A 23,428-nucleotide genomic window follows, 5' to 3' on the forward strand; every position below is an offset into this window, starting at 1 on the left:
ATTATGATGATTAGGTTTGTTTTGTTTGTTTTTTTTAATTTCGAGGGCTATCTGTACTAGCCGTCCCTAATTTAGTAGTGTAAGACTAGAAGAAAGACAACTAGTCATCACTACCCGCCGCCAGCTCTTGAGCTACTATTTTACCAACGAATAGTTGGATTGACCGTAACATTATAATGCTCCCACGGCTGAAATGGCGAGCATGTTTGGTGTGACGGGGATTCGAACCCGTGACCCTCGGATTACGAGTCGAGCGTCTTAACCACCTGACCATGCCGGGCCAAAGCTACATAATTACCTGAACTAGTTCAGAAAGAAAAAGATCACACATATCATGATGACAATAATATGGATGAAATAATGTGCTTAAAATGTTTTGTATTTAAGGTTATTTTAACACTCCTACGAAAAGACGTTTCTAGTCCTGATTTCTCCAAGCCAGTTCCCCTGGCTGTGGTTTCGCTAGATAGTAGATAGGGACAGAGGGAATCTCGTTAATCCATTCATTAATGGATTTAAATGGCAATTTCATTTAAATACAAAATTATTAGCCTAATATTAATAACCTTTCAAGTTGCTCTGGGGCTTATTAGGCCCCACTTTTCGTAGGAGTGTTAATTACTATAATATCTAACTAAAGTTTTGAAAAATAAATATATATACCCATATATCGTTATTTTTCTGGATGGCGCTTAAGTAGTAGGCCGATGGCGCTGGAAATTGAAATATAATCATTAGGGGTAAATTACGGTAAGATGTTATGATTGTCAAAAGTTATTTTATAATATTTATTAGTACTTTACTGTAAATTCTTTTATGTTCAATTTTATTGTTGAATTCTAATAAATAAGTGTTTGATACGGTAGAGATCGAGGAAGTGGAACTAAAAAAATAAGTTGGCTGTCAAAGGTATAAACTGAAGACAAAATATACATGTAAAAACGGCTGGTTTGGGTTGAGAAAATTTTTATGTAGAGGAGCGAACAACATTTCGACCTTCTTCGGTCATCGTCAAGTTCACAAAATGCAAAATTAAAGGAAAATAATTAAATGTATTTGAAATCTAAGTCTACTCCAGTGATGGAAGACTTTAGAAGATTAATAGACTTTGTCAGGTGGGAAATTAGGAAACCAAAGTATATAAAACAAGGCTGGCTGAAAATGTAAAAGAGAATTACAATATCTTTGACATATCAAGTACATTAAGGTTAAGGGGAATTTAGGGTGAGAGTATGGCCTTTGAGCAGGGACTGTTAGTGATATCTGTTTATTATTGGATGGCTGGGTTATTAAATTTTACATTTTTTTTAGTTTTTACATAAAAAATTGCTATGTAAGTCACTTGCTACAATTTTTTCGAAGACTTTGAAAAGTGGGCAGTCGCCAGAATATTAGAAGTATGTACTGTTCTTTCAGAAAGGTGATAAAAATTATTTAGATAATTAATATTTTTAGTTAATTACCCATTCATAAGTGATTGGAAGAGTTTTTTTACAGTTTGATAAAGACAGTTTTCTGAGTCATTTGAGAAAGTTTAGAATTTTATTGACAGTAATCATAGATTCACTTGTGGAAAATATTATCTTACTAGTCTTTTTACATTCTTTCAAGAGGTTAATGCATATGTTGGCAAGTGTATATGGATTTTCAGAAAGAATTTGATAAGGTGATACATAAAAGGCTTGTAAAAGGTTAACTTGATAGCTGTGGGAGATAAGTTGGCTGGTTGGATAAAACTGGCTAAATAGAAGAAACTGGAAGGTTATTTTAAGTGGAGTTCAATCAGATTGGATAAGTGTCATGAGTGAAGAACAAATATTTTCTATAAGTATGAATGTGGACTGTTCATGTGTCAGTGTTTTTTGTTTGTTTTTTTAATGTGATGGTCTTTTGCAACGTTTTAAGAGATGAACTATGAATTACCCCTTCTCCCTTGTTGACTTTGGTGGTCATGTTTAGGAATGCCATTGAGTTGTGATATGTACGTGAGGTACTGTTAGGCAGATAAATATGCAAATTGTTAGTAAATAATTAGGTATTGTTTTTTATTTATAGAAGGTCATATCCAGTTGTTTCTCACCCTCTATTTCAAGTATTTGTCTGTTATATTTATTGTGTAAAGATGTACATGTAGTTGTTGGATCATTCTGGTGGATTATCATTCTTTCATATATTTTATATATGAATATTTTAAGATGTATGTGTCATTGCATTCTAGTGCACTATGATCCTTTCAAATCTTTTTTGAGTAAATATTTACGTGTATGTTGTGAACAACATTGATCCACTGATATGTTGTGATTGTAAATGTTGTAACTGGACCATTATGGTACTTTATAGTCCTTATTGTGTGAAGATGTGTATTCTGGTGCATTGTAATCATCCCAGCTGTCTTCTAGTATTTATTGTGTGAAGATGTGTGTTCTGGTACATTGTAATCATCCCAGCTGTCTTCTAGTATTTATTGTGTGATGATGTGTATTCTGGTACATTGTAATCATCCCAGCTGTCTTCTAGTATTTATTGTGTGAAGATGTGTGTTCTGGTACATTGTAATCATCCCAGCTGTCTTCTAGTATTTATTGTGTGAAGATGTGTGTTCTGGTACATTGTAATCATCCCAGCTGTCTTTTAGTATTTATTGTGTAAAGATGTGTGTTCTGGTACATTGTAATCATCCCAGCTGTCTTCTGGTATTTATTGAGTGAAGATGTGTGTTCTGGTACATTGTAATCATTCCAGCTGTCTTCTAGTATTTATTGTGTGAAGATGTGTGTTCTGGTACATTGTAATCATCCCAACTGTCTTCTAGTATTTATTGTGTGAAGATATGTGTTCTGGTACATTGTAATCATCCCAGCTGTCTTCTAGTATTTATTGTGTGAAGATGTGTGTTCTGGTACATTGTAATCATTCCAGCTGTCTTTTAGTATTTATTGTGTAAAGATGTGTGTTCTGGTACATTGTAATCATCCCAGCTGTCTTCTAGTATTTATTGTGTGAAGATGTGTGTTCTGGTACATTGTAATCATCCCAGCTGTCTTCTAGTATTTATTGTGTGAAGATGTGTGTTCTGGTACATTGTAATCATCCCAGCTGTCTTCTAGTATTTATTGTGTGAAGATGTGTGTTCTGGTACATTGTAATCATCCCAGCTGTCTTCTGGTATTTATTGTGTGAAGATGTGTGTTCTGGTACATTGTAATCATCCCAGCTGTCTTCTAGTATTTATTGTGTGAAGATGTGTGTTCTGGTACATTGTAATCATCCCAGCTGTCTTCTAGTATTTATTGTGTGAAGATATGTGTTCTGGTACATTGTAATCATCCCAGCTGTCTTCTGGTATTTATTGTGTGAAGATGTGTGTTCTGGTACATTGTAATCATCCCAGCTGTCTTCTGGTATTTATTGTGTGAAGATGTGTGTTGTGGTACATTGTAATCATCCCAGCTGTCTTCTAGTATTTATTGTGAAGATGTGTGTTCTGGTACATTGTAATCATCCCAGCTGTCTTCTAGTATTTATTGTGTGAAGATGTGTGTTCTGGTACATTGTAATCATCCCAGCTGTCTTCTAGTATTTATTGTGTGAAGATGTGTGTGAAGATGTGTGTTCTGGTACATTGTTATCATCCCAGCTGTCTTCTGGTATTTATTGTGTGAAGATGTGTGTTGTGGTACATTGTAATCATCCCAGCTGTCTTCTAGTATTTATTGTGTGAAGATGTGTATTCTGGTACATTGTAATCATCCCAGCTGTCTTCTAGTATTTATTGTGTGAAGATGTGTATTCTGGTACATTGTAATCATCCCAGCTGTCTTCTAGTATTTATTGTGTGAAGATGTGTGTTCTGGTACATTGTAGTCATCCCAGCTGTCTTCTACATAAGAGTGTACATGGAGGTCTTGGTCCATTTTGATACACTATGATGTTTTTGGATGTCTACTTTGCATTGATATATCAAGGTGCGGTACTGTTGTAGTGCATTACGATCTTTTAAGAGTTTTTCTGTGTGAAGATGTACATGCATTAGCTGGATCACTTTGGAATGTTATGATTCTTTTCTATGTTTTCTTTTCAAAGATGTACATTAAATAATGGATCATTCTGGTAGAACATACCTTCATGTTGTTACTATATGAAGATGTATGTTTAATACTGGAACTCTGTTGGAAGATGATTTTTTCACTTTATTAATTTATGAAAATGTTGTAGCTACATTTCATGTTAGGTATTTCTTATAAATAATTTCAGTGTTTCTTTTCACTTGTATACGATCATGTATCATCCATCAGTTCTGATGCCTGACTGCAATATGTTCCTGTACATTTCAGCCATAATGGACAAAAGTTTGTGATGAATATGCTGTTAAAAGTGATAATACTGTTCTCAACTTTTCTGTATTTTCAGAACACGAAGGAGCTTTGGTCATGGTCTGTACATGTACAAGCTTTAAGGGAACTAAAAATTTCATTATTAAATTTTAAGTGTAAGCGTACTGTTACTTATTACCATTTATCTTGTATAAACCTCCAATTTATTATGTTACATATTACAGTTTGAAATAACCTGAAATGGAGTCAAATTATAATTGAAATTTAGAAATTAATTAAACATCAACATATATCAAATTTGTTATATTTGACAACATGATTGAAATATACAATTTATAGTAATGGTTTATATACAGAAGTGTTACAAACATACAAGCAATATTGAGCCTTTTATTTGATTCAGAACTTCCCTGATATACAATCATTGGTTCACGATGTACTAACGTCTGATGTTATTCAGCTGAAGTTCAATGTTATATAATGTTCAAAATATATAAATGTTCCTGATCAAATGCCTGAAGTTCCCAATTATGAAGTGTTAATCACAGAGCTTTTGAGATTGGAAACTATTACACTATGTAACAAAATGTTTACTTTTACTTGTTCCTGGACAGAAAGTGTTATTTCCCAATTACTTATGCCTGATGTAAATGGAAAAGACCTATTTTTCTCTTCAAAATTTGCTTTTGTGACCTGGGAGCGTATAACGAAAACATGTTGAGAGACTATATTTGGAGGATGATACGTGAAAGTGATTTACATTACAGTCGCAAATCTCGAAAGACTAATCACTTCTAAACATTTCTGTATAACTTTAGTATATATACATGTAAATCTTGATTCATATTTTGTTTTATTCAGACCTTATGTAAATGAAAATGTTCAAATTTGCCTGTTTTTACATAGAAAATAGGTTAATTTCTAAACTTCATTATCCAGGTCACAAAAGCAAAGTTTGAAGTGAATAATGGTCATTTTCTGTACTTTTACAACACAAGCAATTAAGAAACAACACACACTATCCAGGAACAAAATTTCTGATACATAGTGTTATATATACTGTCTCTTGGCACATCGTGTTGGTTACGTTTTATAAACAGCAGAAGAGTTTCTAGAAATATTAACTTCCATAACAACACTGACAACACACATTGTTTAACATACATTGTTGATTCTTACACTCAAGAATTTTCTACAATTTTGATGAATTGGTGGTAATTTCTCAATACATATTTAACAACAATGAAACAAACAATGATGTTAAAATAGATATATAATAGTAAACCTATCAGATTTATGTACGTTTGATGCAAAATATAGTATACTTTACCGAAATATAATATTTGGCCTTTTTTCTACTTATGAAATATTAGAAACATGATTAGGGACAAAAGAATGAAATGAGACACGGTTCTATGAATATGTGAAACTGTTTACCAAAGTATGATATGTTCTCTCTGTTTTTTTAAACGCAGAAGAATTCATGATGTCTTTGTCGACTCACGCGAGATTGAAGAAAGTTGCTCAAGAGTTCTGTCAAACAAGCTTAGAAATCAGTGTAAACTCAGCATTCTCACAGAGAGTGGTTCATCCAGAACCTGATGTGCTGCTAGGCTTGAACCGAAAGCTGGAATGGACGCAGGAGAGGATTGACCAGTTGGATGTGTGTGTGAGGAAAGGTAGATTTACTTTGCCTTTGCTGTACAAACAACATTTAGTACGGATGTTTCATATCGAACAGTTTTATGTTTCAGGTTTTACAACTTGGGGACTTAAATGTGCAAAAACAAATTATCAAAACATTTGGGTCAACTCACCAGTTCTCTTTATAAAATACACAGCACTGATTAGTGAAATTAATTAGTGTATTTGTTGAATATTTTCTGTACGTTCGTGTTATCGGTGGTCAACACAATTGTCGACTCACGAGCCTTTCCACACGTGAATAGCTAGAAAAAACTTGTTTGAAAAGGTGGTGGGGTTCATATCTTACCCTCATTGTTAATTGTTATAGTATTAACTCTAAAACTGACATTGGGTTACACGTTGTTCCAGGGTTATAAATTCTTCTCACTGTGGATATAATAATTTAAATAATGTCAGATGACTATGATCGTACCACAGTCTGAATAGGAAATACAGATTTTACCAACTGCCACTAAATAAGCGTTTTAACGCTGCATAGCTCCAGTATCTGCTTTGAGTTATGTAATTCTTGAGCGATTTGCAAACATACCTGATGATGAATCATTATTAGTCTTAACTAATCTAAATATTGTTTTTAATTGGAAGTTAAGCCTACTTTTTATTTTCATTTTACTTGTTGTACTGTTTACTAAATAATTCACATAAAGATCACAGTTTTTCTGGCTTTTTAACTATTTAGTAAGAAGTTCTTGAAATTTCACTAAAGTTGTTATGAGAAGGAAATTTGGAGCTGGAGGTGACTTGGAGAATTATCTGTACATAAAACAGTATAGTATGTCCTTTGATAGAATAAAACTGTGCCTTTCTATTAGTCATAGAATGTTATAGAGCAATATTAGTAGTTTGTGAAAGAACAGATGTAGCAGGTGTGTGTTCTGTTTCCTGGTTTATAGCTCCATAAACAACATTGAAGGCTACACAAATTATTCTTTGTCTGAAAAATTATATAATATAATGAGTAATTTATTTTAAGTTCTGTAACTTTTGGAGGGGTAGTAAATAGATTAGATTAGAGAGGAGACCTAGAGAGCAAATGTCAATCCTTACACCAGGGAAGACTGAAGATTTTTTAAAACTGTTTTCTTATAAAATTAAAAACTTAAGACTTGATTTATTAACTTCATTTTGACACCAGGTTTATTGATAGTGAAGTAATTAGATTTTCAGTGTAACTTTCTAAAAGGTTATGACATGCACAATCTGACCTATATCCATTGCCAAAGGACTAAGTTGTTAGCTCAAGCCCCAATTGTGGATCAACATTTCTACCACATTTGTTCCCACTATGGGAGTCTCACCATCACTGAATTCACCCAACACTGGCTTCTACTCTTTTGGTCTCTAATTGCTGATGATACAGTTTTGATAGAGGAAGGTCCATTTCTGGAGTGGTTCATCCTGTGTTTCTCATGTTTCAGAAACATTTGTTCCTGTTCTCATTTGTGAGAGCTGTTGCTCTTACTTCTAACTAGTCTGCTTCCCACATTATTTAACACAGGGGAAGATTGAACTTCTTGTGTGTTTCCTGGCATAGTTACTTATCTGTACTGAAGATGTGTGTGTTTCCTGTCTTGATATGTTGTACAGTTATTTATCTGGACTTAAGTCCATGTTTCCTGTCATCGCTTTCTGTGTAGGTCTAGATTTGGCTCTGGTAACATCTTTACAAGGAAATTTATGTACTATTTTAATGCTTCATAATTATTTGAAATGTCTACCATGTGAAAGATGCACCTGTTTGACTTCTAATTCTCTCTTGTTTGTTTCAGAACAAATAAGACAGAAAAAGACGTATGCTCATGCCAGTAAGGATTCTCTGGAGGACAGGTACATTTGTTGTTGTATCTGTTTTTAAGTTCTTTCTGAAGTCACCTGCTTTTCTCCAATTTATATACTGTGCACTTGTGTCATGAATTTCTATTTGAAAGTTTCTGTATCACTCTAGAATTAAAAGTTCGGTTTTATTTTTCAATGAGGTCAAAATGATTGTATTAATCTGTGAAAAGTACAATATCTGTAAGAGCACTGTATGAAAATTATTTTTAATCTTATAAAAAGAGACATACAGTGTACATTGTAAATAAAGTTTTAGTTTATTTAATTTTAGTTATGAGAGAAAGAAAGAATCCAGGACCCTAGTGTTAAGTTTTATAGTTTTTGTAATTATTACTTGAAACTGCTTGTAATTGATGAAACTATAATTACAGAAATGAAGAAAACAAAGACAATTCTAAGTGTTACAGACATTTAATTTGTGCTATCCTGGTTTCATTAGAAAAGGAATCGGGTATAGACTAAACTAGCTTGTGAACAGTTTACCTAAAGAACCAGATGCCACTTACTCTGAGGCATGAAGGAGGGAACTTTGGTTGTATAGAACATTTGTGTACTTCTAAAATATCCAAGCTGTTTCATATTTTATATTACTTTTCACAGATGTATAATGTTTGTGAAGCACAGTTGTCTCTGTTTTCCTCTATTATGTTACATAGTTGTTGTTGAAGAATAGATATTTGTGATCGTTGTGTCTTGTTCTTTATTGTTTTCAGTATCACTAACTTGGAAAAACAGCTCTTTGGTGAAATATCATATTTAAACATGATGGACATGATTTTTAAGAGGTAGGAAGTTTTTTATTATTTCTTTTATTAGAGTTATTAAGAATATCTGCAAAAACACTAACACTGTATGTTAAATTTAAAAACAGTTTTGGGGTTTATATATGATTCACCATAATATACTAGCGTGGATAACAAGGCCACCAATGTTATTTACTTACCAAGTCCAGAAAGTACTTGATAAAGATACAACACTGTCCAGTTGTTGATTGGTAGCAGAACACAGGGTGCCCCACGTATGAAGAGTTCTAAAGAATGTGTAATAATGTTATAACAACATGAAGTTCTTGTTTTCTGGCAGTCCGGGTAGGTGATAGATGTTTGAAGAGCATTGAAATTGAATTACCATTAGTTTCAAAAGTTTACCCAACACACTTGATCTTGGAAACCAGATTAAAAACCTAAAATTCATAAAACATTCTGTTATCATGGAAGTAAACTGTTTCCTCTCTATGATAGTCAACAGTATCAACCCTATTGCAATGGGTCATGGTTCAAGGGTCATGTCATCTCATTTGTTGACTTGTGTGAATAAGTTTCATGTTACGTTTTGTAGATTAGAATTCATGTTTTAGTGTTATACATGAGTAATTTCTTAATTTCAAAACAAATATTAAAAGAACTCTTGAATGTAGATTTGTGTGAGTCGTGTGGTATGTTGAATGTAGCAGTGGTTCAAATTATGTGTCTGCGATGCCAAAAGTCTATAGATTTGTAAGATTTAGGAACTCAAATTAATGATGTTAAGAAACTAGATTATAAAATAAGAATCCTGCATCTTTTGATTTTGTACCGAATCAAACAAAGTGGCTCTGTTCATGTCTTTCCATTTTTGGAAATGGGTAGTTTTATATACTTACTTCAATGTATGACATGTTAATAACCAATTGACAGCTTGAAATGTCTCCCTGGTGATTTTTCTCAACCATTTTAATCTGTTTAAACACTATAAAGCTGTTTTAAACCAATATTTCAAGGAGGTAGGTTGTGTTTTTAATCTGCTCAAAATTTCACATTTTTTAAAAAATGTGATACAGCTCAGTTCCTAAGCTTAATACTTTATAGTGGAATTCTATGGTATAAGTATAGCTATTTATTATTTTTGGTTATTTATCTGTAACCAAACAAAATTTTATTCGATATCCTCCACATGGAAGATTTTAAAAGGCTTAATAAGCAACGTCCAAATATCTTGGTTAGAAGAGATAATTGTTTTCTTTATCTACTGTTCTGTGTTGCAAGAAAAATAAGTTTAATAAGTTATTTCTAAATATTAATAATCTATATATACATATATATAATGTATAATAATTGAAATGTGACTGTACATTACAAAATACTAGTTTACTAAAACACAGCCAAAGACAGGTCACTTGTGAAGACTGAAGTTTAGTTTTGTGTTATTGGATGTGGTGACAAGTACACAAGCACTATATCATTGTAAGTTATGTAATGTTAGCTAGGCATACCTGTAAGGTTTATATAATAAATATATAACATTATGACACTCAAGTTGTTTAGATTAAAGATTTGTGTTTTCATGTTATAATCTCTGGTCATTCTAGAATGTGAAAAAGCATAATTTATATTTATTTCCTAATTTTTGTATAGTGGTCACGAGTTTCGTCAAATCGACAGACCTCATATAGTTAGGATATAGAAAATAACACAAAATATTGTCTTACTGAAAACAAACATTCCAGATGTACTTAGGACGTTCCAGATACTAAACAAGTAACATTCAAGATATTTTGGATGAAGTTCAGTTTTCTTGACCACAACATGAAATCATTTTGACCTTTGACAAAAATGGTAGAAAGAAGATGGACATAGATTACAAAACAATCTATTGTACCAAAGTTAGGTAGTACTGTTGATTATATGAATAACACCAGTTCATCTCATGTTGAGTTATGGTAGAATGATTACAGAAGAAACAGCTCATGGTAAATGGAGTATTTCTCACTGTGTAACCTGCTATCTTTCATGAAATATGGAACATATGGTTTGTATTAAACAGGTAGATTCTCCTTCTGTGCTAGATGTTTAGTATAACTGTTTCAACTTTATTCAGTAACATCCAACAGAACGATGTTGGACCAGCAGCTGTTATTGCTGTTCCAGATATCATTGTCGCCATGATATTGGTTGTAGTCAGATGTTAATAGTTTTCTGTATAATAACCATTTCAATCAGTGTGATGTCTTTTTGCTTGAATCTTTATCATTGTGTTCTTGTTTAAAAAGTCACAGATAACTTTATGTAGTTTACAGTTGGCTGATATCAGTAAGAAAGCATCCTTTGGGAGATTACTTGGAGAAGGTGATGGCCAATGGTTGGAGAGTTTAGGACTTAGAGAGAGAGATTGCAGGTTGGTACATCTACTGTTTTGTGGCTCTCACATCAACTTGTAATATTTTGAAACATTTATTTGATGTTAGGGCACAATTGGCAATTATTTTTAAACTTCTGGTTTCTTTAATGAGTACAGTAGGAAGTGAAGAGCACACAGTTTATTTTGATAATATGCAGGTACGTCCAGGAACTACTCCATCACGTCACAGCAGTTTCTGCGGACATCCTTGCCGAACAGGAAGTGAGTAAACATCTGTTTGTGTAACTTAAATAGCATTCATTAATACCAAAGTTGTCGACAATAAGGTCTGACAGTTTTTATGTCTCAAGAATTTGAAATATAGCAATTGTTTGTTATTGTTGAGTGAGCTGAGTAAAAACATCACATTTCGAGTGTCCTAAATATGACTTAGTGAAATAATTTAAAACCAGTTAGCAACAATCGAACATAAAGTATTGTTAAAATGTATTTGACCTTTCAGGCATTGCATACTGTGGAAGAAAATATGATGAAGTTAGAAAGAGATCTTTTGGGTAAGTCAGTGTAGTGATTTCAAATAGCTAGAAAGAAATGTCTTCCAGTGAGTTGGATGGCACAAAATCCTAAGCTACATGCAAATTGTATATGACGTGGTTTACAGATAAAAGGACTAGTTGAAAGGCAACTTTGCAATTTCCTCACAGTAGCAGAGTAGGACAGAAGAGAGGTTGTATGGCCTATTTACATAATTCTCTTTACAAGAGAAATAGGAAAATAATTTCAGTTATCAAAATCTTTGTGAAATTGAAGAAATTGCTTACAAAGTTGTAAGTCCAGTGTTCTAGAACACTAAGGTGATTAAAAAATCTCCATCTGGTGGCTTGAGAACTAAACATCTTGATATTTAATGGTCAAATTACATGGGAATAACAGGCATATTTGTGGCTTCCATGGTAACTCGTTGAAAAGAAAACTGTTAAACATGTTAGCTAGCATCAACTGTAATTTGTCAAAGAATGTCTGAAATATATACATTAATATTAGTTATTCAACTTGATAGTAATACAAACATCAGATTAATAGGTTGTTATAAAAAGTGGACACTAAACATGTTTGTAACTTCACATATCGTCAACAGTTCAGGTTCTAAGTAATGACTCCTTCTTGTATTACTCACACATTTACTTTAGTATTTAACCGTTATTAGAAGAAATGATTGTTCAATTTAAAAACTATTAAAATATTGTGTTGTATAATTGACTGGGTCTTAAAGTTATGTTATTAAGAACCCATTTAGATAAGAAACACTCAAGTAATAATGTTGTATTTCTTCGGCTTCTTTCACAGAACTTACTGGAAAAAGAAAGAAGTCTATAAACTCTATAATGCAGAAGAAAATGGAAAAACAGCAACATGAAGAAATAACTCAAGGACGCAGAATACACGAGTAAGAAGTTTAAATTTTGACAGTTCAATTAGAGATAAAGAATTTAATATAAGACTGTCTCAAAATACAATAAAAAGTGTTTATATTCTAGTGTATAAAGATAAAATTGTGTGCTCCTGGGAACAGACTCGAACACTTCTAAAATAAATTTTTCCCCATTAACTCAGGTGTAGTTAATATGTTCAGGTAAAGATGAAATGATGTAAATATTTTTATTTGCATTCTAAATTTATTCTAGTTGTCATATAAAAATATTTTCAAGTGTGCCTGGTCTTGTCTGTGTTTAGATTTATTAGTAATATTTCTGATAATGTGTTGGATTATTTAAGAAGATTGACAATGTATAAATAATATCAAATCGTTTGTTTTGAAGTTTCCCAACAAATTAGGTAAAACAAAGTACACAAGGTTAGCATAAGTTTCAGACCCTGAAATTTTGAAATATTCATATAAAAATTTAGTGTTGTTTACTGAAATACGATTGAAAAACAAAGCCATTAACCGGTCAAAGGGTATGTCCTGAAACTGTAGTTTACTGTTATTTAATTTAAAAGTACATATCAAATATTAATCCCTTACTCTCAGGTGGTACGTGAAATGCACTGGTTCAGACTATCAACACTGACAATCTAGAATATTATATTTAGTGAATCAACCATTTTTGAAAATGCTTGTGCTCACACTTCCTTTGTTTTGCAGACTGTGTATAATCCAATGAATGTTCAGAATGTCCCACACCTGGTTTTCTCAGCCTCTGTAAAGTATTTATACAGGAACTCTTTCGTACTGTGAAAACGTGGGAGGGTTTTATCATGACCTGCAATCATCAGCAGTAGTAATATCTGTGAATCTACTGAGATAATTGAACACAGATTAAAGAGTATACTTAGTTCCACAGTAGTTTATTTTACCTCTCTATAGTAAACTGATTCTGTCTTATTACACATTCACTTAATTTCTAACAAATCTAGTTGAGACTTGGATAACTTTTTCTTCACAGGTTAGAAGAAAAAATTAGGAAGCAGAAAGAGCCACTTGTTATTTTGAATCACGTCTTCCAACTGTGCATTGCTGGTTCGGGAGTCAACTGGGCTGAAGATGCTCAGCTGAGAGAAATAGTTTTGTCCTTGGGTAAAACTGAGTAAAATATGTAGAGTTTTAAGGAGCTCACTTCCTCAAGTTAATGAACAAGGTCAGTATAAATATTGTCTCATCCAGTTGAAGTTGGCTTCTCTCTATCTTTTCACTCACGCTTCTTACATTGACTCAGTTGTGCGTGTTCTGGAGGAGTTATCATTTCTTCTACCTGTTAAATTAAAATGGAAGAAAAATAACATTCAAACATATGCTTAAGCAGTTAGTTGTTTCTTATATGGTACCACTTCACACACACACACACAGTAAAGCCAAGTCTTTTTTTTTTGGGGGTGGAGAGATGCTTTAACTTCTCTTCTTAGGCCTCCTTCAGGTCACAACAGGTACTTGTGTAATGTATTAAAAATATAACATGCACTGGCTATCTCATCATGACTGTGAAGCCATATTATCTGAAGGTGGTTCCAGTAGTGAGTGTTGACTACAATTTTACATGGATCCCAGTTGTTATGTCCAGTCAGTACTGATTTATCTCTGATCAATATATAAAAACATGGAAGCATATGCATTGTTTCTGAAAGCTTTCTCTAAAATAATTATTACTGCAACATATCATGGTTATGGAGAAAATGGTCAGAGCAGTGAATAGTTTAAAGTACATAACACGTTGAGATAAACTGACCTTAGGTGGACATATAAACCTGGATTAAAGGTCAGAGAAAATATCTACACTAAGGTGACCTCAACAGAGATCGGATAACAGGATAATGTTGTAGTCCTACTCAATACAAGTACCTATGGTGATATGAAAAAGACTAAAAGTTAATCATACTTTACCAACCTCATCAATCTGTGTTTGGTCTGCTGCATTTTCTTTAAGAGTTGCAATAATAGCCTCCACTCTCTGTTGTTTCTCCTAAAGGCGTTTATTTTCTTTGGTTTCCCACTCTTGTCGACTGATGGCGTTGTGAGCTGCCATATAGCACCGCTCTAAAACCATTCTACATACCTGGAGATGAAAACACCTTTTAGTATCTCTTCTTGTTGCAAACAGAACAGTTGTTTGTGTTAATGGAACGTAGAGTATTATAACTGTCTATGACAGGTCTCACATACCTGGTTTATGTTAACATAACAGAGAAAGAATGTACGAGATGGCGCGTGATCCATGGTCCTGGGAACTTCCTGTAATTAAACAAAAAGTGGAATTTCTGATTTGTGTGTAGTTAGATTAGAAAATTACATGAAACTACTCACAAAATTCTAACAAACTGTTAACATGAAGCAAATAATTATAACTTGCACAGTCCTTTAAGTAATAACTTGGAGGATGTTCTAGATTTATTAATGCTGAAGTTGCTTACACTTTCATGCAACACTCAGTTCTGTATTGAGTTTTACAGAAAATATCCAAGGAACGTTTCAACTTACGTGAGTATTCAGAAACTTTTCCTGGAACAGTTTGTATGTATATTCCTTCGTGTCTTTAGCTGGAATCATGGCCAGGTCTTCTATCTGTTTCTGTTCCAAGTACTTTTTCATCAGTAACAGCCTGAAAAGGAAACATTCATTAGTTACATTCCATGTTCTCTTATCCAACAGAAAGTTACAAACCAGTATTGAGTCATCTTTAAAACCCTGACATCTTGGCTGAATAACACAGAAACCATACAAACGCTAAGATTTCATTATAATGTTGGATGTTTTAGATTTCTATGTGATTATTTGAAATAGCAACAATGTAACATCACCTAAATATTCTGCAACATTTCGATCCAAATCTGTCCTCCACGACAGACATAATGATAGCTTCCACTAACTTCTGCAAAGCTTTATAAGTTGTGACAGTGTATACTCCTCCGCCACGGTCTTCCACTTTTGACAGTAAGTTGGCACTGTCTTCTGTCAGAACAGACAGATAAGGAGCAATTTCCTGAAAAGAAGGTAAACCGTAACGATGTTGGCAGAATGTTTGCTTATTTTCTTCCTCGTAATCTATTTTTTTTAAGAGCTCCATTTCTGGTGTTCCAAACTTCAAGTATCTAAGTCTAGCTTTTGAACACACACTTCCTGTTGTTGTTTTAACATTACATAAAGGTAGTAAACTTCATTTTATTGGCTATTCTTTTAGTAATTACTTTAACAACTTCTTTTTTGGTTTATAAAATAGTCTTACGGTACCATGCAATAGGCACATACAGTTTAAAACAAGTAAGAAAAATACTGACGAAAGTTGAGGTACTTTTATTGGCAGGTTCTGTAACTATATTACATACTGATGACACTTTTCATCGTGTTTACTCTGCCTAAGCAATCTATCAACGAATATATTACATATTGGTTTCATCACAAGCCTGAAAGTCATACATCTGAAGAGTTTCCAAGCCAGTTCTGATACTGGAGCTTTTATTAAAGTGAATGTGTAAATCAACTTGAAGGATCAAAGACTTTGGTTACCAGTTTTACAATGTTGGTTTCTTTAACTACAGCCTGTAATATTTCTTGCTGGGAGACACAGCAAGTTGTTGGAGTCCAGGGGTCTGATCGAGTCTCTGCCAACCTTAATATTGTCCGTAAGATATCGGCTGCTCTCGGCCCTAGTCTTCGTGACGCAGCATCGATTAAAGCTTGATCTCTGGAGGGATAAAAACACCGACATTACTGTGAAACTAAACTGACATGTCACAAACGTAGTTTCTAATAAACTGTGTACAGCTACCAACAGTAATTTCAAGAAACCAGATTGTAGTTTCAACAGTTCATATATTACTTTCTTACCCTCCTCTTGACAGTGGAAATTCTTTTACTTGTGATAATACAGGGTGTTCGGAAAGTCACTGTGCAGTTTTGTAATCATATTTTATTCAGTCTATTTCAAGCCAGCAACTGATAGCGGTGTTTAGAAACAAAATAAGAAGGATCCAAGCCTGTATTGATGCCATGGGGGTCACTTTCAACATTGTTTATAATTGTCATTCATATTTACCTCCTGTATTGAAACATATCTGTTAATAAATATATAAGTGCACAGTGACTTTCCAAAAACCCTGTATAAATACAATATAAAGCACCTAGTTTTGTTCAAAGTTTGTTAGATATAACACTCCGTATAATCATACGGTATTAAACAGTGGAACAAATATTTACAATGATTTTGATTGCAGTAGTACTAATCTCCGTACACAATCTATAATAGACAGAAATTTATGGTAAACCAGCACAGAATGTGACAGATAATTTAAAAGTGTGAACATTTAATGTAAAATTCCAACTGTGTTTTAACAGAAACTAATGTAACAATTATTTTATACTTGTTACATTAGAAGTGATGAATCTCTAATTTAAAGGTTTAAGGTTACAAGTGACATAAATGTTGACCAACCTAAAGTAATGGTGGAAACGAACGAAGTTGACCCTCCAGTAAATATCTTCATCAGGTTGTTTCTCATCCTCAGTTTCCACTCGTCGTCTCTTTGCTGGGGGTTCGTCAGTGCCTTCTGATTTACGGAGAAGATGCAACTTTATCTTGATAAAATAAAACTTGATGCATTAGGATATAGAATATTTATATCAAGCAGATGACATGTCTATAAAGTCTTTTGTTTTCAATCCTATTAAACTTATCATTTGTCCCTATATTTTGTTTTTACACTTACAAGTACTTGTATGCATTAAGAAACACAGTTAAGATCCAACTTTAACAAAGGTTTAACACCAAAGATTTTCATGAATGCAGCACTCGGACTGAACAAACACACACCTCTGGAATTAAATACATTTCGTTTTCAGATATATTCATTGTGGGTGCTACGGGTTTCACTCCGTCGGATGACTGCGGTACAGGACAGCGCTGAACAAAGTGCGTTTGTACTAATTTAACGAAAATGTCTTTAACTTGATTTGGTGACACACCTGAAATGTAAACAATTATTTTGAAATTATTTCCAAAAGTAAAATTAAATAAGAAATTATTCTATTTCACAATGTCTTTTTGTCAGTATAGCAGTAATTAAACCTTACAATAAACTTATCGGATATATGTGTCAACTTGGTGTATTATAGGTAAGTGATCCAATGTGTTATTTTCAACAGTAATGAATAGCAGAACAATATTACCACTTTCTGTTGCCTCAGACAGTCGTGAGGTTACCTTGCCAACAACAGTACTCATGGTCATTTGACCATTGGTCAGTAGTTCTTCCACAATGAGCTCACCTGTGTATCCATACCTATAATTAAATATTGTGGCTTTTGTACAAATAATTATGAAAATTCCACATGTGTCAATGTTTTCACAAGAATGGTATACAATATAAGATGTAAAACATCAAACATTTTATACTAAAGTCTATTTAATATACAATAGTTTGTCGTCTATCACTCCTCAAATTGTTTTCCTGATTTCATAATTTTAAATGCTGCGCATTTCATGGAGTAACAGTTTCATTAGAACTTCTTGTCTCTTTCACATATTTAATGAAGTAAAAACAAGAACCATGAAGGTACTATCAATACTTATTATTGTAACATTTTGGGCTTTTGTTCTTCTTAAGGCCTAAACAATAAATTATTTTTGTAATATGCAAACCTTTTGTTTGCTATGCCTTCTGACTGTTCAAACAGTCATTTTCTACATTCACCAACTATTAACACAATTTGAAATAAAAACCTCTTGGTTATTCATCAGATCACAGTATTAAATGCTACCCACTTTAAATAGTTCCTTTTCTAGACAGCAGATGGCAATAAAATAAGGTGATTTGTTTTTGCAGTTTTGAGGCAGACTATTTGGAAATACACTAATAAATATCTTGAAACCTAGCTTTGGGTCATTCCATGTCAAATCATCCAGGTGACCTCCTCAGATATATAACTCAAAAAGTAGGTTGAACACCATCCTGAGTTGTTTTGTAGACCATATTCAGAGATGTAAGAATATATGGTAAAAATCTGAAAAGGCTGAATAACTGGTGACATAGTCAAACTGTCGTCTCAAGTAGGGCTATTTTTAGCTAAATCATACAAAGTTGCATGCAACTACATTTTTTTACAGATCTAACAGACTTTTAATTACAACAATTACTGATTTATCAACTGATATGTTATAGGAAATTTGAAAAACAATTCAGCTTTGTATCATATTAAGTCTTAGAGCTATGGCTTATTACATAAACCAATATATTTTACAATTTGTGGTTTTCAGGTGATTTTACAGCCTCACTATGCAAATCCTAAGGGAGATAAATTTGGTTTGAGACCATTTTTGAATTCTGTGAGATTAATTCAATAAATGTAACAAATTTCAGCCTTCTACCATCATTACTCTTGTAGCTTTAAGCAGCCAAAGTTGTCCCAAAATGAATTTGCCAAATATAAAAAAATTAAATTTTACACGGCTGTAAATCAGAAACTATTAGATATATTGATCTAATCTTTGGCAATTTTTCATTGTATGGGTAGATAAGCACATGTAAATTTTTTCAAGGCATTCTGTGGGGATCACCTGCAGTCCCCTGGATGATTTGACATGGAATGACCCTTTTAACTCGTAAATAAATTATGACTCTCCTATAATATTCAAACAAAAGTGTATGTATTCCTTCTGTCACATTGATAATTAAACAGTGTAAACCAACTCTGTTTGAAACGCCACCTATTTCAGTAGCAAACTGATCGGGAATGATAAACCTTGGGGTACATATATTCTGCCCATCACAAATATCAACCCTCAACTGCTTGCTCCGTGAACCTTTAACACTTACAGACAACTATATTGGACACATTACTAACTGTACCTTTTTAGTTGTTTACTTAAGTGTAGCTGAAATTTAACAAGGGTAATAACACAACGTTAAACTTATATTCAGCACCACTGATATATTTTTTTAATTATCTAACAAAATTAAATGAAAACCAAGTCTCAGTTTTGTAGGTAGACATGAAAGTATTTTAACAAAATTTTTTTATTCTGTATAGATAAATTGAAAACTTGTTTCATCTTGGATCAGACCATCTTTTAGAAGTACAAAAATATTGAGAGGATGAACAACATTACAGAAACATTACAGTTTTTTTATGATGTAAACATAACATCGTATTTTAATATTGGACGTAAAATTATACTTTGTTTCAGGTCACTCACTGTAGAGTAATAAAACCATTATAAAATTATTGTATACACAGATTTAACAATTGTTATCAAATATTTATTAGCATTAACCAGTTACTTTTAGAATCAACTGGTATTATGTTTCACCTTTACTTCTGAATAACAGTGATTACTTAGTGGAGCTGTGTTGTCTTTTAAGTTATAAATTGTTCAATTTCAAATTATATCAAATATAATAAAACAAATGAAATGTGATTTCTTTCTGTTTTATGTTCTGTTTTTCCTAACTCTCAACAAGAATCCATTCATGTCTACTTATAATTAAATGACTTAGGATCTTACATAATTAATCCTAGTTCAACTGTTATATTATTTTCTTATGCATGAGTGTTGTTTTAATGATGATTTTGTAATTTATTACCTATTAAAAGCAAGTAATAAAATATTGCTGTGAGAAAAAAATGGCAAATCATTTATTGTCTCCATTTTATGTTGCAGTGTTAGAGACAATAAACCTTGTAAAATAATAAAGATACATTTCTGATTCAAAGACATGTTACAATATTTTAAGTTTTACCATTTAGGGTTAAATTTAAACATCTGAAATGTCTCTGTACAAGCAACACAGAAGGTATTTATGCTGATTTCTTGAAGGTACAATATATATCTTGACTAAAAAAATAGTCAAGAAACAAACTGATGACAGGATTACTTTGTTTCCTTGATCCAAGATTAACATCATATAAAGTTTTTTTAGGATTTTGGACAAGGTAGAAAGAAAAATGAATTTTATGAACAACTTCAATAGGTAGTTGTATAGTCTGTTTAAAGATGCTAAGTTCCATTGTATCAAGCTACAATCTGTTAATTATCAAACACTTACAGGGTTTTTGCATTGTAAATGTACCGTGGATATCGTAACAGTAGCAAAGCATTATCGGTTAACAAGGTGTATTCAGGGTAACCACGAGTACCAACTTTGAACTCCACCATGTTGTGTTGAATCAGAACACAGAGTGCTTTCTTCACCTACAAAACACATCAGACATTCTAATAAATGTGGCAGTTATTTAAATACATACTATATGTTATACTTTAAAAGACAGTCTTGGAAGTTTGAAAGTCAAATTTACCTTGGCTTTGATGTAAAATTATATACAAATATACCTTTGTATAAAATATAAGTTCGTAATATGATTTTTAATAATGGTTATAACAATGTGACTATACCAAGTTATACTGACTTCAAGTGATAAATTTGTTGCTGAAGATTCTCATTCTATCTTGAGTGGTAAGTTGTAAGAACAAGTTGATGGTGTTGCTATGGGCTTATCTTTAATCAGTTTATTTCTGTGTTTAAGTGAAAGCCAATGGCTAGACATTCCTCATCAAAAGTTTGATTCCAATTAAGGATAAATGACAATAAATTTACTCTGGTTGTAAAAAAGTTTTAGTAAACGATGATGCAGTAAAACAAGTTCCGTTGCGAGAAATGGTCAGACCGTCCATCTTGTGTAAATAATGTGTATTAAAGTATCTTTGTTAGCTAATATCTTCCATGAATCTGATGGTCTGCTTTCCCAAGAGGGACACGATTATTAAATATATGTAAACAGGTAAAAATTAAAATTATTACTTATCATTGGAGCATCCAACTTATTTAAAACATTCCATAATAATGTTTAAGAAAACAAAATTTTATCTCTATGCATGATTAATCTACACAACAAACATTTTCATATTGAGTCCAGTGAACTACATGGTTTAATAGTGGATTGTGATATCACAATGTGACCTAATATACTGGCTGACCCAAGAACTGGACATTCTGATAGCAGATTGTGACCCAATACAAGTTCGTTATATCATCAAAAATACAAAACCTGTAATAAATACTGTTACAATCAGACCTCAGCTGTGGTAATATTCACAGGTACAAAACCCACAGTGTACTTTAAAGTGTATAACATTTTTATACAATAATATATAAAGGTCATCTGGACAATGCGTTGTTTATTTTTTTCTTAATGACAGTTCTTTACTTGTACTAAGAATATGAAATCTTGACTTTTTTTCACATGAAATGATCATTAAAAATGGATATACTCTATAACTACTAGTACTTAACCCTAATCATTTCAAGTGTGGTTTGCGAGAAACAGTGGACATGATTTTTGACATAAACAAAACATGTGAACCGCACATCTGCATGAACCAAAGAAACCTTAATGCGAAATCTGGTAAACATCCATCAACATGGACAGACAGTACAATAGTGTAATTTATATCGATGTATAAACGAATGGCATAAAACCTTTAGTTAATTTTTTGAAATTAAATAAGTTGATAAAACAACGACACGCCCTGGTATTAAAAGTTTCAGCTACTCTTAAAAAACATAACTTAAAAATGAGAAAAATATTTTGATCTTACCTTTTGAAGCGGAAGCTTTGAATCAATAAACAGCAATCGTAACGACATAGAACCCTTTTTCATCAAAAGTGTTCCAATATTTTGAACGACTTCTCCAAAATGCTCTTTTAACAAGACAGAACACAAATTGTTCTTTGCTTTCGACATAGTTGTGTGGTACAAATTTTCTAACTTAACACACTGAATTTTTTAAACTAAGGTTAAAAATTTACAGCAAAAATAAAAGACGCAAATTTTACTTCAAAACAAACACCTTTTTGTCACTCACATGCTCTCATGTCGATATTACAATCACTAGATGGCAGGTAATTAAAAAAAAAAGAAGTTATTTTCCTTCTCAGAATCATTTTATTAAAGAAATAAATATGTGACAATGAGAACAATTTAACACCACAAATTTTTCATATTATGTGTATAAATTCCGCACAAAAGTTTTAATTTACTTAGATAATATTATTTCAGACAAAAGTTTAAAAGGTAACTACAATTATTAGTTTTTTGACAATATTTTCAGTAATAAAGTTAAATACTTATATGTTGTTATGATTTTTCATTTAATCTTCTTTTTCACATTATTAGAATATTTTTCTACTTGCACTTCACAGCAGCATGTCTGCGAAATCCGGATTTTGATACCTGTCCAGATAGTCCATTATTTTGCTTTGTGATTAACTTCAAAACAATAAATCCTTTTACTTATAAATTTTCGCAGCCAATTCAGTTAGTTGCAGCAGTTCACTCTTTCTTTCTTTTTATACGAGCGTTAATTATTAATAACAGTAAACTTTCTTTCTACATAGCCAAATTTTTTTTTGTTTTTATAATAAGCTACAGTGGTTAATTGAATAAAAAAATGTCCTAAGCATATCGTTGGTCGTATTCTTTTGGATTAGTTGCTAAAAGTAATGTTAATTTTAGTCCGCGCAACAATAATGAAATGATTTATTTCTTCCTTAAGAGAAACATATTTGTTATAAGCTACGCTAATTGTAGACCTATCTTTAAAATCCACAATTCAAGTAATGTTTCGCAGAACGTTTGAAACTAACATACACTTATATTATTAATGTGATTTTGTCACCTACACACTAACCCTCACCGTGTAACTGGCACTGAACTAAATGATTCATTGATTACTCTTTAACCTTTTTAATAGATTTTCGTATTTATAATTTAATCTTATTTAACAGCGCGATTTTTTATATTTCCTTCTTTAAATATTTTATACAACATACAACAAATCTTAATTGCTACAATTTTAATTACCGTTTACCAGCATGTAACAAACATAAAAATACAACTTTATCAAAACGTTCTCTGCAGACTAAGTACACTTCGGTGCTTCGATTT

At 32.3% G+C, this 23,428-nt stretch overlaps 3 protein-coding genes across 9 annotated transcripts in view; 2 read left to right on the plus strand and 1 right to left on the minus strand.

The window, feature by feature from the left end:
* The window catches only part of LOC143247018 (alanine--tRNA ligase, cytoplasmic-like), a 325,641-nt gene that overhangs the window by 170,011 nt on the left and 132,202 nt on the right, over positions 1–23,428 (plus strand).
* LOC143247015 (centromere protein H-like) lies at positions 604–20,107 on the plus strand. 6 transcript variants are annotated; one of them, XM_076494318.1, is made up of 10 exons: positions 604–750; positions 5,810–6,013; positions 7,811–7,868; positions 8,591–8,662; positions 10,926–11,030; positions 11,192–11,255; positions 11,497–11,548; positions 12,342–12,441; positions 13,442–13,633; positions 16,992–20,107. In XM_076494318.1, exons 2-9 carry the CDS (start codon positions 5,818–5,820, stop codon positions 13,584–13,586), a joined length of 792 nt encoding a protein of 263 aa, XP_076350433.1. In that variant the 5' UTR covers positions 604–750; positions 5,810–5,817; the 3' UTR covers positions 13,587–13,633; positions 16,992–20,107. The 6 variants fall into 6 exon arrangements, with proteins under 6 accessions (XP_076350433.1, XP_076350437.1, XP_076350435.1 ...); XM_076494317.1 differs by having other exon boundaries at positions 605–750; positions 19,513–20,107; XM_076494322.1 differs by lacking the exon at positions 13,442–13,633 and having other exon boundaries at positions 19,513–20,107.
* LOC143247014 (DNA-directed RNA polymerase III subunit RPC3-like) lies at positions 13,622–22,373 on the minus strand. 2 transcript variants are annotated; one of them, XR_013026312.1, is made up of 11 exons: positions 22,079–22,373; positions 20,529–20,674; positions 17,653–17,765; positions 17,297–17,448; positions 16,919–17,061; positions 15,994–16,171; positions 15,288–15,469; positions 14,968–15,088; positions 14,653–14,721; positions 14,378–14,545; positions 13,622–13,747 (listed from the first exon to the last, which is right to left on the minus strand). XR_013026312.1 is itself a non-coding variant. In XM_076494316.1 (10 exons), exons 1-10 carry the CDS (start codon positions 22,223–22,225, stop codon positions 14,453–14,455), a joined length of 1,344 nt encoding a protein of 447 aa, XP_076350431.1. In that variant the 5' UTR covers positions 22,226–22,373; the 3' UTR covers positions 13,842–14,452. The 2 variants fall into 2 exon arrangements, 1 of the variants encoding a protein (XP_076350431.1); XM_076494316.1 differs by lacking the exon at positions 13,622–13,747 and having other exon boundaries at positions 13,842–14,545.

This window comes from Tachypleus tridentatus, chromosome 3 (assembly GCF_004210375.1).
Source record: "Tachypleus tridentatus isolate NWPU-2018 chromosome 3, ASM421037v1, whole genome shotgun sequence".
Taxonomy (NCBI): Eukaryota; Metazoa; Arthropoda; class Merostomata; order Xiphosura; family Limulidae; genus Tachypleus; species Tachypleus tridentatus.